Source organism: Paramisgurnus dabryanus, chromosome 22, assembly GCF_030506205.2.
Source record: "Paramisgurnus dabryanus chromosome 22, PD_genome_1.1, whole genome shotgun sequence".
In the NCBI taxonomy this organism is placed as follows: domain Eukaryota; kingdom Metazoa; phylum Chordata; class Actinopteri; order Cypriniformes; family Cobitidae; genus Paramisgurnus; species Paramisgurnus dabryanus.
The window spans coordinates 16,234,389-16,249,983 of NC_133358.1; the positions used below are offsets into that span (position 1 = coordinate 16,234,389).

Sequence of the window (15,595 nt, forward strand, 5' to 3'; positions counted from 1 at the left end):
GACTTGTTGTGTGCAATGGGGTCTTTGACTGATGTGAGTGTGCAGTGCTATTAAGGCCTGTAAAGTCATTTAGCTCAGGCTGCAGCTCCTCCTTTTTGTTATTGTCATCTCTGGACCATCAGTGTGTTTGTGCTCCTCTTTTATATTGAATGCCTTTAAGATTTATCTTGTGTCATTAAAATTGTATACTTTCATATCAATAGCTTTTGTCTCCATGGTTTATTTGGGAAGTTGGGAACCTGTACTTAATTTAAGTAAATTCCTTGGGTGCAATTCCCAGTGTGGCGTAGTCAGGCATTGTTCAACGCTTTGGGTCATTTTATTGCTTTTATTGTGCTACCTTCCCTCTGCCATCTGGCCAAACTTGCAAAGAATAGTTTTCCAAAACTAATTAAAGTTTTTTTTCACATTTTTTAGGTTGATAGAAGCACTGAGGACCCAATTATAGCACTAAAACATGGAAAAAGTCAGATTTTCATGATATGTCCCCTTTAAACATTTGACACTAGCACCTGTAACCTCACTTATTATTTAAAAAAAATATATAAATAATGGTTGACTGTGAATAGTTAATTTAATTGTACAATGGCATTGATAAACCTTCACTTTATGTGATGCTGAATCCACACCACTAGGTGTCAGTGAAGTCATATCAGGCAGTTCAGCATAAATGTTACTTAATGCTTTTTATTAATAAACTGTCTAAGGTAATTTACCAGATTCACCACAACCTCCAGAGCTTATATGCAGTCATAATGTGTCTAAATATGCGATAGAGGGCACTGCAGTGAATCTGATCTGCTGCTAAAGCTCCCATCTGCTTCAGTCACTGGGGGAACTAATATAATCTAGACCTGCAAATGCAAAGCACGTCCATCAAATAACATGTACAGTAGTACAAATGATACAAACATGGACAAAAGACATCTTTAGCGTGGGAAAAATATAAGCTTCATTGAACTCATAATAATACAGGATGGTAGGCTCCTTCGGCACAGCACTGAATAAATTTGGCAGCCAGTCATCAGAAAATAATTAAACTCCTAAAAATTAAAGGTGATTATGTGCAAAATATTACTTGTGGACCATTTGATTAATGATCCAAATACATAACCAATCACAAATTTTTATGAAATTATTTTTCGTTAAGGATCTTATGGGTAAACACATGTAATTGTTGGTTGTTTGGGAGGAACTCTGTCTGTAGCTATATATGTAAGGTTTTTTTTAACACACGACTTCATGCTGACCACAGTATATTTGTCTCTACAACTTGTTTCTACAATTTCTCTCTTCTTGTGTTACATGAGTTGTTAAGCAAGAGATATTTGGACACTTCTGCTTTTGTATCTCAGTCAAACTCTCATGTTTTGAGGTAAGACAGTAGGGTAGTGTGATGGTCTGGGTCTGTTTTGCTGCTCAAGACTCAAAGACTTGTTGTGATAAATGGAACCATTAATTCTGCTGTCTACCGAAATAACATGAAGGACTATAGGTTTTATTAATAATTGCATATGTTTTTCTGTGTTTTTGCGTATGTCTTGATTGAACTTCTCGCGAAAACGTTTCACCTAATTCACAACACGTGCATACGCACATGATTTAAAATTTGTTCTTAAACTTGTTCTTACGTTTGTGAATTTGGAGTGTTCTACATGAGCGGACGTGTGCACAAGGTTGGCAATTTGCATAAAACGCCCAAACCAGCTCCATATAAGGGCTTTCCACAGCACAGCGCTGGTCCACAGAAACTTTTAGAGCAGTTTGTCATAGAAGTAAAAGAGCTCTAAAAAAAATCCATGATCACACTTTTAACAGGAAGTGAAATGCAATCAGAAATGCAAAGACACCGCACACAGCATACTGTATGACCATAAGAAAGCACTTTATTATTCTTGGATTTTCCAAAAAGCATTTTTGGACACTTCTGCTTTTGTATCTCAGTTAAACTCTCATGTTTTGAGGTAAGGTCACTTTCTTAAAGACTACATTTAGTCTTTTATCACACTAGATATTTTTGATTTCTCCTAAATAACCCGAACGCAGTTTACGCAGCCTTTAAACAATCAGTAATCATGTAGGCTATTAAAAGTGTCAGGTCTTCAGTTACTTATTTGTCATTTAGCGAATAGGCAGTAAAATCGTTTTAGTGCAAATCTACAGAATTGTACCAATGTAAACTTTAAACTGGATAAAGAAAATTTTCAAATGTTACATTTAAGGGTCATTTAACTAAAAGCCCTAAAATGATTTTAACTAGTGTAACCTAATGCATTTTGGTTAATTGTGTTATGTTAAGTTAATATGCATTAAAATTATATTTATAAAAACAAATTAACAGTTTGATCATACTAATTTCATGCAGTAAGAAATTGCATGACTACTGTAGTGACACACAGTAGCAAAAGTGAAGTGTGATGCTGAATTGCACTGTTAAGCCTTTTTCTATGTCTTTAATATGAATCCAGATGGCAAGAATCCAGATACATTTCTTTATCATCATCAGCTTTGTGTTAACACATACTCTCTCAGGTTGGTCAAGTTTTTTATTTCTGGGGGTTCTCAAACTTTTTTGGGCCAGGGACCTCTTACAAAGCAGAAAAATGTCCAAAAACCCCATATAATTATAACCACTGTTTAGAAAATGCTTATTATTATTTGTACTTTTAGATGCTTTCAAACTATTGAAATGGAAAAAAATTTAAATACTTGTTTCAAAAACATTTTAATGTAAATCATGTTAATACCACTTACAGTTATCTCCTAAAAATATTAGAACAGAAGCACATTTTGTGTTATTTTAGCTGTTTACCAAAATTCCATTTACAGTCATATGATAAATATTGGCTTAAAGTGCACACTTTCAGCTTTACTTAGAGGTTTATGAATTACAGCTATTTAATAAGAGGCCAAAAGTAATGGAACAGTTCACTTAAAAGCTATTTTATGGACAGGTATTGTCTATTTGTTAAGTAATGTCCTCATAAATGAAAGTCCTCACTTTCACTTTCACATACAGTGGTGAAAAGTTAAAGTTTTCACACATAAAAACTGCTGCTGAGCACCAAGAACATAAAGGCTTGTCGTGTAATACAATAGAGAGTATGACGATGAGTTGACCAAATGCTTGTTGTATTATAACAGCGGGCATACAGGTGAAATCAATGAGTGCACCGTGATGCATGTGTGTGAGTTTAAGCAGACAGAACCTGCATTTGTAGGGCAGAGACATCTAAGCTGTTAAATCTGACAAACGTAGACAGCAATGACCAGCCGGCCGCGTCACAAATGTTAAAGATGGAAATCCCTGTAGACCAAGCCCAAGATGAAGCCATACCCTGCTTAGAGTGTGCTCTGACACCGAGTGGGCATCTGGCATATGCCAGATAGCCTCAACGATCCATTTAGATAGCTGCTGTTTCGTAACCGGCATACCCATAGAAGCTCACGAACAGATGGTCTGACTTACAAAAAGTGGCAGAGCACTTTGTGTAAATTCTTAGTGCTCTGATAGGGCAGAGAGGGTTAGGAGGCTGTTCGCCGTCCACCGGTGGGGCAAGTAGAGAGACCACCTGAACGCTAAATGGCGTAGATGTAACTTTAGGTATGTTACCCGCTCTTGGTCTAAGGATTGCTTAGCTATCGTTAGGACCGATTTCGGGACAAGATGAGTCGATGGAGAAAGCGTGTAAATCGCCTACTCGTTTAACCGATGTTACAACCCTTGGCTCAAAAGGAAGTAACAAAACAAGGGACGTTAAGTAACATTAAATAATAAAGTAAATAAGAATAACAATATATCTGAACGATCAGCAAAATCAGTATGTAATGTAGGGTGCATGGCTGTATGTGTAATAAGGTGTTGAATGTAAATGAAAAAGTAATCAGAACACAAAACAAACGCCAAGTCCAAACACCCAAGTCCTCTCTGGCTTAGTTGGCGATCTCCTTTAAAGGAGTAGCTGGCCCAGCGCAGGTGTCTTTGATCTGCAATTACTGAAGCAATTGAGTGAACTGCAATTCCAAAACCCAACAGCAGGGGTTGTCACACTGATGCCAAAGCCAGAAGGAGAGCGGTTTTAAACGAGAGGGCTCGTAATTCCGCCTGTTCGAGCGGCTCGAAGGGAGGACTCCGTAAAGCTTTTAGGATCGTGGATAGATCTCAGGGCGGGATGGTGTGTGGTTGTGGTGGGTAGAGCACCGACGCCTCTTAAAGATGTATGACAAGGTCATGTTTTCCAGTTGAGAGACCGGCTTCGGAGTGTGTTCTCTGCAATTGCCCTACGTAGACTTTAAGTGTACACGGCGCACGATAGTCGTCCAATTAATCCTGTAGAAAGGAGAGGATGTGTTATATGCAGGGAACTACACTGCGACCAAAATGGTCGCATATGCGACCTTTTGAACTGCCATTGCGACCGTAATTTTTAATGGGTCGCAAATGTGCTACCTAATGTTTTAGACAATATGCTATGATTTACTATGAGCATTTATTAAAACAGAAATGTGGATTTTAAGGATGCGTTTTATAACGTGCTCTGAGCCTTCAACACGTTGGCTTCATTTTGCGTGAAAGCACGTCGTTTCTCTCCTTATGAGTGTGTGTTCGCGTGTTCTCTGTTTCTCAATGAATTTGGTGCGACGCAAAGCAAGCTCAGTGTTTCATGTTTCTGAACTTGAGCAGAGGTCTTTCTTCACTGAGGACGCGGGACCCGTATGGATTCGGGTTTATATTTTAAATGGTCAGTCGGGTCCGGTTAGGACCTAGTTTAATTACTTTGGGTCCCAAGTCTGATTAATACTGTGTGTATAACCCGAGTCGATCGGAAAACGGCCATGAGCGCTATCGCGCTAAAGCTCGAGTGCAGTTTCACTAGCCTCCGGTTTCTATGGCGATGGTTCTTGTTACGACCACGCGCTGCATTTTCTTTCTCACATTTTTTAATAATCTTATTATTAATTAACCATATCTTTTCTAAAACCATATCCATATTTAAAAAGTTTGCACAGAGATTGTAGCAAAAAAGCAGTGCTAATGTCAAGCCCATATTGCACTGAACGAGCAAAGCTTAAGCTGACCCGGGATATAAAAAACGCAAAGCAATGTAAAGTCTGTCATCGGGACAGCAAGTAGACTTTTAAATCTGAAATAATGAGTGGATTAAGCTTTTTTAGTCGGCAAGAGAGAAATAGAAAGATAGAACATAAGCAGTAAAAGTGCGCATCTAATAGAAATTATAACCATCATAACATCAGTCACATTCATAATCTATAGACCTGCACTGTCTATTAATATACTATACATAGTATTGTATTATATTGAGTTTGATAAAAGGGGTCTAATTGCTTCATATATCAGTGCAAAAACAGTAAGTGTTTTCGTGGTTGCTTTGACAAACAGTGTCAGCTTTGTCAATGGCAAAGAAAGTTTGGGGTGGTTAGATTAATGAAATATAATGTGAAATTAATATTAATTTTCAATAAATCAGTATTGTATTGTGTTGTGTCACACATTATTAGTTCTTCGTCACATGTGTAGTAGACCATTATTTGTCAGTGGGTAATGACCGGCTACCACCACAAGTAAATTTCAGATCTGTGGGAAACACTGCACCGTTTAAGAAAACAAGAAGGCATGTGGTTTAAAAGATGGCAAGTAAAATAAAAAGCATATCTGTATGCAATACAGTTTCATTATTGTTCATTATTATCCAGAGCGCCTTAATATAACTTGAAAAAAATATGTGCGACCAAATCATATTTTGCGCAAGTAACTGAAAAAGTTGGTAGCGCAAGTGCCACCAGTGGAAAAGGTTAGTGTAGTTCCCTGGTTATATGTCACAAATCTCTGGGTCTAAGCTTTTAACTGTGCACCAATCAGAGAAAAGAGACCATTTCTGGGTGGAGTGCTGCCTTGTGGATGGGGCTTTAGCCTTAGCTTTTCTAAAACTCGTCCTGAAAGGCATGGAGGCTGTCGTTCAGAGACCACACATGTAGGTTCCATTGCTCTGGCTGTGGATGCCAAATCGTCCCTCTCGCTTGAGAGAGGAGGTCTTTCCTTAGCGGCATCGGCCATGGTGCTGAAGCCGTCAGCTGCCATAGGTCGGGGAACTATGGTTGATTTTGCCAAAGTGGCAAAGCGGTCTCTCATACAGTATATACAGTCGATATATATCCCAAGGGTTTTTTTATCCTCCTAGAACTTTTTCCCTCCTGTTATATTAAAAGCCCTTCTCACGGTGCCATCATTATTTGTGTGTGTGGCGGACAGTTGCAATCTCTGCAATGGACCAAGATTGCCTTGTTTGTTGTTAACCCACAATATAACACCCAGCTCACGTCACGACGGAAGCCCAGTGGCTCAAGCATGTGGAAAACTTCCTGTTCTTGGTTCGGCCCGAGGTCGGGCAAGGATCACACCACAGATTGGTCGAATGGGTGAAAGCACCCTAAAATAAAATAGACAGGATATAAGTAATAGCTGTAATAAATCCATAAAATGCCTAGTTTAACGTTGCCTTAAATGCTTAGTTAACTGCAATTTTCTCAATCAAAGCAATCTAGATATAATTTTCAATGACCACCAGGGACGTGCACAGGGGGTTGCTCAGGTTGCCCGGGCAACTGCACATATGCCCTTCTCGACTCAAGTTGCCCTTCCGAGGTGGAAAAAAATTAACTGTACTTTTTCTTCGTTTACACTGTGCAGCGTTCCTTCGTTACTGTATTTTAATTAATTACGAAATGTGTATTTTATTTTTAAATTGCTGTCTTGTGTTTCTGTAGCCTGGTCAAACCAGACTCTTGTACATTCATTTCATTTGTACAGAGAATCTGGCCACGCTCCATTGCAAAGCGTTACTGCTGTTAAGGAGGGTCCTCTGTTGAAGTTTAAAACTATTGGATCTGCCCAGAGTCACTCAGGATCTGCCATAGGCGATCGCTAACGTGTGGTCGTGACATGTATCATGCGCCGAAACTGCCTGGAAACAACAAGTCCGAATAATTAGAACAACAAAACTTAGCAAACCTGGTTCTTGCTCCGAATTTAACTTGTGTATATTCGGCAGTTTTGCAACAACGGACCGAATAGCTTTTCTCACGTCTTTCTCCGCTGCCATTACTGAACTACAACTCAAATTGACGCACGACCTCAACGTCATCGTTCTTAGCCAACGCCCTCTGTTCGCTGATTGGAGCTGCAAATTTTTGCAGGAGAAAATGAAACTCTACACAGCAGTCCCAGACGTACTACTTTATTAAGCCGGAGCACGTAGGAGGGCGGAGCCAGGCTAGTGTTTCTGGGGCATTCGCGAATTAATGACTCGTTTGAGTCGATTCTTTACAAAGTGTTGCAAATAAATTAGTCTTTTGAGTAGATTCTTTACAAAGCAAATGGGCCAAACATTTTAAAATGGTTCACAAATCAGTTTTAATGAATTGTTCAGATCGCTGCAAAAACGGAATCGTCTGAAGCTGTTTTACTTGTCAGTTTACTTGTCTGATATTTCAGTTATAAGCTACATCAACATTAAGACTAGAGTTAATTTGTTAATTTGTTAACTATTCTGTGTTTGTATTCTTTTTTCTGTACTGTTTGTGTATGTTGCAGTTTTAAGTGCCCTTCATAAGTATTCCTCTGTTTGCTGTGGAGTCAAGAAATGTCTAAACATTAAAAGATGAACATTATACAAAAGATTATACAGAATCTGTCACATTATTTTTTTAATGGGCACTGAGCTGTGTCCTGATTGTTTACACATGAAAATCATAAAATGTGTAGGATCAGTTTGATTCACTTATGTGCATTTGGGTACAACACACATAAGTCAGCATTTAATGCTGCTGTTCTTTGTTGTTTAAGCATGTATGTGTTGAAACATAAACAAAGTTTAATAAAATGTGACATTCTAAACTTCTGACATACTGATATTCATCTTACCAATTTCTGGTCTACACAGTAAACAGAAAAAAATCTTGTCTTTACTGTCCTGATACTTATGGAGGGCACTGTATTGTGTGTGTGTGTGTGCGCGCGTGCACATTAAGATTTATTTTTTCATGAGTAACGTAACTCGCTACTTGAGTATTATTTTTATTGCATACTTTTTACTTCTACTTGATTAATTATTTCTTTACTCACTTGTACTTTTACTTAAGTAAAGTTTTTGGCTACTCTTTCTACCTCTGTTAAAATCCTCTGAGTTTGCCACATTTAGCCTAAATAATCAGACAGGTAGCAGCTAGCTATCATAGCTTGCAGACAAGCAGCCTAAGCTACTATTTTTTTAATAAAGACAGTGTTATTCTCAGTCCTACATATAGGCCGTGTTTTTTGCCCTGTTTTTTGGTCAGAGCAACAGCCCCTAAAAATTCCTGTGCACGTCCCTGATGACCACGATTACATGCACCCTCATAATGCGATTATAATTGGATTTTTGGCAATTTTGCGATTATGCTTTACCTTATGTAAATACTTAAAAAAATAATGCGATTAAGCTCATAATCACAGCAAGAATTATCTCATTAAAACAGGTGGCGTACCCTGTTTTTATGCGGCCATGTAAACAGTTTATACCGCAGTAAATAAAGGGGGCTCATCTTAAGCGAGAATTTGTTTTAAACTAGGAAGTTTTCCCTGAACTCTGTCAACACGACTCACTGTCAGCAGTCTGCCTCCATCCAGAAACAGCTCAAATAACACCACAGCCGAATAAAACCATATTTCTGTCTTCGTAACACCACAACTTAACGAAATACGTTAAGAACATGTTTGTCATTTAACGTTAGTCAATTAAAACAGTGGACAGTACATGTGAGTTCATAATTTGTGCTCTGTATTGGGCTATATGTGAATAACAAACACAATCATTAGTGAATAATCAGAAAATAAAAACTGCATGTAAACAGGAGTGAAGAGGTTATGCTCCAGTCATGTAAACATCTTACTGCTATTAAGTCATTTAAAACAATCGCATTATTGGTTTACACGTAAACGTAGTCGTGCGAACGATGGTGAATGAGGAAAAAGACAACATGCGGACGGCGCGTGTACATAGATGGCCCACTGTAAAACATTTGCTGTAATTATGCAGCTGGTTGCCAGTAACTTACAGTAGAAGATAAAGACTGAAAATGTTTCATGTTCATTTAACTTTGAACAAACTGTTGCCAGTAATGTCATGTCCAGCTGTTTGTGATCCAACTCCATATCTAGAACAAGAAAGTACTGCATTATTTATTATGTGAATGTTTGCAAATCGCCTTTCTAAATGTGTTTATTAGCACATTGTAACGCTAAAATGGCTAAAGGTCTGATCTACCAAAACTAGATGCAATTACGGTGCTGTGAAAATTTATACTTCTCTGTGTACAAAGGTACCAATATGGTTATGAGTAAGATTTGAATGTGCATTAATAGCAAATGATAATTGCGTCATCTCTCTTATACAGTCATTAATGTGTGTTTCATGTTTCAGCTGATGGTGATGTTTACTCAGCTGTACTTCCACACACAGTAACAGCTCTGACAGACTCTTGTGTGCTGATACCCTGCACATTCAATATCAATAAATTTGAGGAAAAATTACAAAAGACTAAACAGATTTATGGGAGTTGGCTGAATAAGATATCACACTTTGGAGAAGACAAGAATACACTAGTGTTTAACAGCAGTAAAAACATCATTCAAGGATTCAGACACATAGAGATGATTGGAAACCTCACTGAGAGAAACTGCAGCACTGTCTTCTATAACATCATGATGAATCATTCAGACCCGTATTACTTCAGAATAGAAATGGAGCCAAATGTGTTCAGAGCAACATTTAACCGCAATCCACATGATGCAAGTGATTCAAGCAAGACTGTGAGGATCAATGTCACAGGTAAATGCCAACTACACTGAACAATTATCTACTTACAGACTTTATTGTGTCATTACCTGAGGTGTCAATTAAGAAGTAGAAAAGAAGATGAATTGGATGCTTTAAAAAAACAAAAGTCAAAGACATCAAGTGTTAATTACTCAATTAGAAATTAAACATTTGATGACAGCAGCACACATCATTGCCATAAAATCAAAACAGTAAATTCAGTAAAATACTCAATGTGTAAGAAGCATGCAGTATGTGCAAAATCATTGTAACCTAACATATTATTAGACCCTTTTCACGAAAACTGATTAATGACTGACTGTGAATATTGCATTTTAATTGTACAGTGACATTGATAAACCTTCACTTTATGTGATGCTGTATCCACACCACTAGGTGTCAGTGAAGTCATATCAGGCAGTGCAACATAAAAATAACTGAATTCATTGTTTTACTAAACTGTCTAAAATAATTTACCCTGCAGATTCACCACAACCTCCTGAGCTCATATTCAGTCCAGATGTGTCTAAATCTGTGATGGAGGGCACTGCAGTGAATCTGATCTGCTCTGCTGAAGCTCCCTGCCCCAAACAACCTCCTACATTATCCTGGACTAACATCCCCAAATCTGCCAACATTACAACACAGTTACAGGAGAAACCTGATAAAACTCATTCAGTGTTTTCCTCAATGACCTTCATTGCTTCATACATGGATCACAGGATGAACATCTCCTGCACTGTAACATATCCAAGAAACATCTCCAATAACACAACTGTGAACAGCACAGTAATTCTCCGAGTAATGTGTAAGACATTTGGAGAATTTAAATATGTGTTGTTATGTTAATATTTACTAATATTCTGTATCAGTTACTGGTTTATAAAAACATGCAGGTAAATATCTCAAGTGTCAATGTTTAATGACTGTCATCTGTGCTTTTCTCTTAAGTTCCTCCAAAAGAGACTCATATCATTATTAAACCATCTGCTTCAGTTACTGTGGGCACTAATGTAACTTTCACCTGTCAAAGCAAAGCAAATCCATCAAATAACATGACGTACACCTGGTACAAACGTGGACAGAAGACACCTTTGGCTCAGGAAAGGAAGATGAGCTTCATTGTAACTCATAATAATACAGGATGGTATTTCTGCACAGCACTGAATAAATTTGGCAACAAATCATCAGAGGAGATTCAACTGTTAATCACAGGTAATATTTATAAAAAAAAAACAAAAAAAACATTCAAGGTTACTCTTATAACAGTGGAGATGATCACAGCTGTGTTCGTAAGTGATTTTTGTGCAAAATTTTATTTTGTTATTTGTAGATTATTTGATGCAGTAAAATACATTTGAAACCAAGCACAAATGTTTATATGAGATTAATATGATATTATTTGTCTTTAAGGAACTGTTGGATACACACTTGTAATTGCTGGTCTGGGAGGTTTGGCTGTGCTCCTATTTTTTGTTGTTTTAAGTATGAGGTAAACTCAGTTTTCATCATCATGAACTGACTCGATATACTTGGTTTTTTAACACAACAACCACAGTGGAAAAATGTTTCACATAAGCCTCTTGAATAGATCCTGAGAGACAAATAATAAATAAATACACTGTAAAACAGTGCAGCATGAAATAAAACAGCTTTGCACGTCAATTCAACCTACTATAAGTTTTGACCTGTATTAAGTTGTAACTTATAAAAACAAGTTAAAATTGTTTACCTTCATTTTTAAGTTAATGTAACATAGAAATATATGTTGATTTGACAAAATCTGAATTTTTACAGTGTAGTAGATAGTAGTATCTGTTCAACATTAAGATTAATACTTTAGATGGGTCATTTTGCACACATACAGCACACTTATGTTAATTTTGAGACAACACAAAGATAAATATATAACTTTTTAATATGCATTTTTTCTATTAATACATTTCTTCTGTAACAGCTGGTTTATATTTTTAGGTCTGAATGTTATCTGGTAAATTTTCTACAAAATCCTCTGAATTGTGAATTATAATTTTAATTGAGGATTGTGTGATGGTGTGATCTGAGAGACACAGCACTCTTATCTTCTCTTTACTCTTATAGGTCATCAAAGACCATCAATGAATCCAGTGTCAGCTGGAGGGATGTCTCTTATCAGGTACAGTTATTGCTCATTATGTAGTTTATTTTGTAATTCTGGTACACAACTTTTCAGGATCATTGACACCGCATCAGAATGTTAGACATCGTTTATTCTCTCATCAGCTTATTCATAAATTAAAATGTCTGCTTTCACAGAGGATTTTGGCTGATGATGAAACCCTCATTATCTACAATGAAGAGATTGACGTGTCAACGCTGCAGACTCATCATAACAACAGACTTCAGATGTGATGAACTCACAGAAATACAGTACATTCAAGTGTTAGAATTATCATTGTTTATTTTCTACATAAAATCATCTTGCAATGTAAATAATTTTTTTTTTAATATAACCATGATATCTTTAATATTGACTAAGGTCATGTCAAAAATTTAAATTGAGGTGAAATCAATGATTGAAAAAAATTTACCTGTAGACACCAAAACCTTCTGAATGTAAGCAGTACTGAGCCTCTTCTTTATTAAATCAATAATTAATCTGGTACAAACAACAACAGTCAGACAACAGAAAAATAATTTCCATCCTTACTTTAAATTTTACAGGATGATATTGTGTACTTTCTTATTCAATGCACTTAATAAATAAACAGTCCTCAGTAAAGTCCCAGCTCACAGATTAATGTACAGTTAGTGTGAACCAGTATTTAAATATCCACAGATATATTAAGAGACATATTCATTATGTGTTGAATTATCTGTCCAACTTTCTTACTGCTGTGCAAGCTGCATGCATCTTATATACTGTATTATACAAATTAATAAACTGTATTACTACAAATATACCAATAAAAAGATTACTCTTGTTTGTCACTAATGTGTGTATATTATTGGATAAAGGATGCATTTAGTCTTTGTATGTTTTTGTAGTACTTGCATGAGGTAAAAGCTTACAGAATCAGTATAATCTCTTATTGCATTTTATGCTAAATTTATAAAAGGTTTATAAAATGTTCAAACGCTTTGAAAGAAAAAAAACTGACACAATCTTTGATTTATAGTTTTTATTCCATCAACAGATGTGAAAACATTGACATATTTAACAACTGAGACTCTTTTCATTGGTCCAGATCCTTCATCTTTTGTTCAAGTATAAACCTGATTTCTGTCAATCATTCTGCTGATAAAATGCAAATTAAAAATAATAACAATAAAAAACGGCTTTCATTTGATAGGCGGTAACCGGTAAGTTTAAAAACAAATGTTGTGATATTGGTGCTTTCCTTAAAGCTTTCTCATTGGTCTACTCAGCATTAATGTAATGTGGTATCTATTTAATCTCTTTAAAAAAAATTTTTATTTGTGTGATTCAGTGTGTGAAGTAACTATAATATTTATTAGGTGTCTTTATTGGTTTGTGAATGAAAGTGAAATATATCTTTGTGTGCAGCAGCTGTAGATTCAGATCTCATTGAAGCACCAACAAATACTCCATGACGCCAGTTAAACAACACCAAAGGAACACCTAGAAAAATACAGGTACATTTAGAGAAATAAAAAGATATAATCATAAAATTATCTTACATAGCGTAATGAACTCTAGATTTTAAAACTTTAGCCTGTATTTCACAGACAGGGACAAGTCATAGTGTAAAGCACATGACGATATAAATAAAGCTAATATGCAGTGATTTTAACAGTGACACCTACAGGCCAGAACAGATACTGCACTGTTTAACAACTTGACACATAAGAGCTTCACAGCGGCTTTTAACCAAATAATAGAATTACGTGCTGATCTTCCGCAAACAAATGGAATTTGTGTGCTGGAAAACACAGGAACAAATAATAACAACAATAACAAAATAGATTAAATTTGTATTTTCAATCCCCAAAAACATAACGCCACGGGAAGTACTTGAAGAGTCTAGCAAGCAAGCGACTCTGATGTTGTTTTAACCATAGATATGTATAAAGGCTAGATGGCTCGCCCGCCCTGCTGGCCAATTGAGTGGAACGTCTGCATTTTGGCGGCCATCTTAGGACAGGGCGCTCGCTCACTCCTAGCATTGAGTTTTAATGATGCAGGTACTTTTAAATGACCATAACTTGCTTAATTTTTTACCGATTTTCAAACGGTTTGGTTTATTATAAACGTCAAAGATGTAACTATGACACTGCATACCTATACTAAAAATATATAAAAAAATCATGAAACATGTCAAAGCATCCAGTATTATAGCCACGTTAATAACGTTTGTAAAAAACCAAACCGTTTGAAAATCGGTAGAAAATTGAGCAAGTTATGGTCATTTAAAAGTACCTTCACCATTAAACTCAATGCTACGAGTGAGCGAGCGTCCTGTCGTAAGATGGCAGCCAGGTGATGCCATTAGGGACTCAGCGGTAAGCCATCTAGCCTTTATACATATCTATGGTTTTAACAAGCCACACCTTGCGCTTACATTATAATGTTACTGTTATAAAGCTTTATTTCATGACGTCATGCATGAACATGATTTGTAAGTCCTGTCGGTCAGTGAGAGTAAAGACTACAGCTCCCATTGTTTCATGCTCTTTAATCAAGACAGTGTCGTTTAGTGACCTCTGGTTAAAAAATATCAAATTATATTATTAAATTATAAAAAATATATTATTATAATGAAAAGTGCATTTTAATTGTACAATGGCATTGATAAACCTTCACTTTATGTGATGCTGCTGCCTCAACACCACTAGGTGTCAGTGAAGTCATATCAGGAGGTGCAACATAAAAAATACTAAATGCATTTTTAATAATAAACTGTCTGAAATCATTTACCCTGCAGATTCACCACAGCCTCCTGAACTTATATCGTCCAAATGTGTCTAAATATGTGATGGAGGGCACTGCAGTGAATCTGATCTGCTCTGCTGAAGCTCCCTGCGATCTGCTTTAGTCACTGTGGGAACTAATGTAACTTTCACCTGCCAAAGCAAAGCAAGTCCCTCAAATAACATGACGTACACCTGGTACAAATGTACACAGAAGACACCTTTAGCACGGGAAAAGATTATGAGCTTCATTGTAACTCATAATAATAAAGGATATTTCTGCACAGCACTGAATACATTTGGCAACCAATCATCAGAAGAGATTCAACTGCTGATAATTAAAGGTGATTTTGTGCAAAATGTTACTTGATTTGATTCACATACATTAAATATCAACCACAAACTTTTATAGAAGATTTATATGATATTATTTGTCTTTAAGGACCTGATGGGTACACTCATGTAATTTGATTATTTCAACTTTATTGTCATTACACAAGTACAAGGCAACAATATACAGTTTAGGTCTTACCAGAAGTGCAAACGCAGTATAAAAAGTGCAGGATATCAGTATTTGCATAGGATATACTATGCGAATAATTTTCTGTGGGTGGGTGTGTACTATGAAGATAATATACAGAAATTTGCAAATGGATATTTACATAATAAATTAGACTTTACAGAACAGTAGTGAAATGAATATTTAGTGCATGAATGAATTATGGACTGTAGCTACTATATTATAATATTCAGTACATAGTACTGGAATGCAAATGATAAAGGGTCGGTTTCCCAGACAGGGATTAGAC

The 15,595-nt window shown here is 36.4% G+C and overlaps 1 protein-coding gene and 1 long non-coding RNA gene across 3 annotated transcripts in view; both read left to right on the top strand.

The window, feature by feature from the left end:
* The window catches only part of LOC135785275 (B-cell receptor CD22-like), a 286,056-nt gene extending 273,253 nt beyond the window's left edge, over positions 1 to 12,803 (top strand). The window contains exons 1-3 of one of the 2 annotated variants that reach the window (XR_012335755.1): positions 11,295 to 11,367; positions 11,976 to 12,030; positions 12,171 to 12,803. Coding sequence is in view for 1 of the 2 variants with exons in the window: in XM_065294611.2 (XP_065150683.2) it covers positions 11,976 to 12,030; positions 12,171 to 12,411 (296 nt within the window). In the remaining variant the exon portion in view is untranslated. Of the gene's footprint in view, positions 1 to 11,294; positions 11,368 to 11,975; positions 12,031 to 12,170 lie in introns of those variants that run through there. The other variant, XM_065294611.2, reaches the window with a different exon arrangement.
* LOC135785252 (uncharacterized) lies at positions 1,840 to 9,881 on the top strand. The gene is made up of 3 exons (XR_012335664.1): positions 1,840 to 1,964; positions 2,469 to 2,532; positions 9,480 to 9,881. It is a non-coding gene; the product is annotated as an uncharacterized lncRNA (long non-coding RNA).
* Positions 12,804 to 15,595: the final 2,792 nt, after the last annotated feature.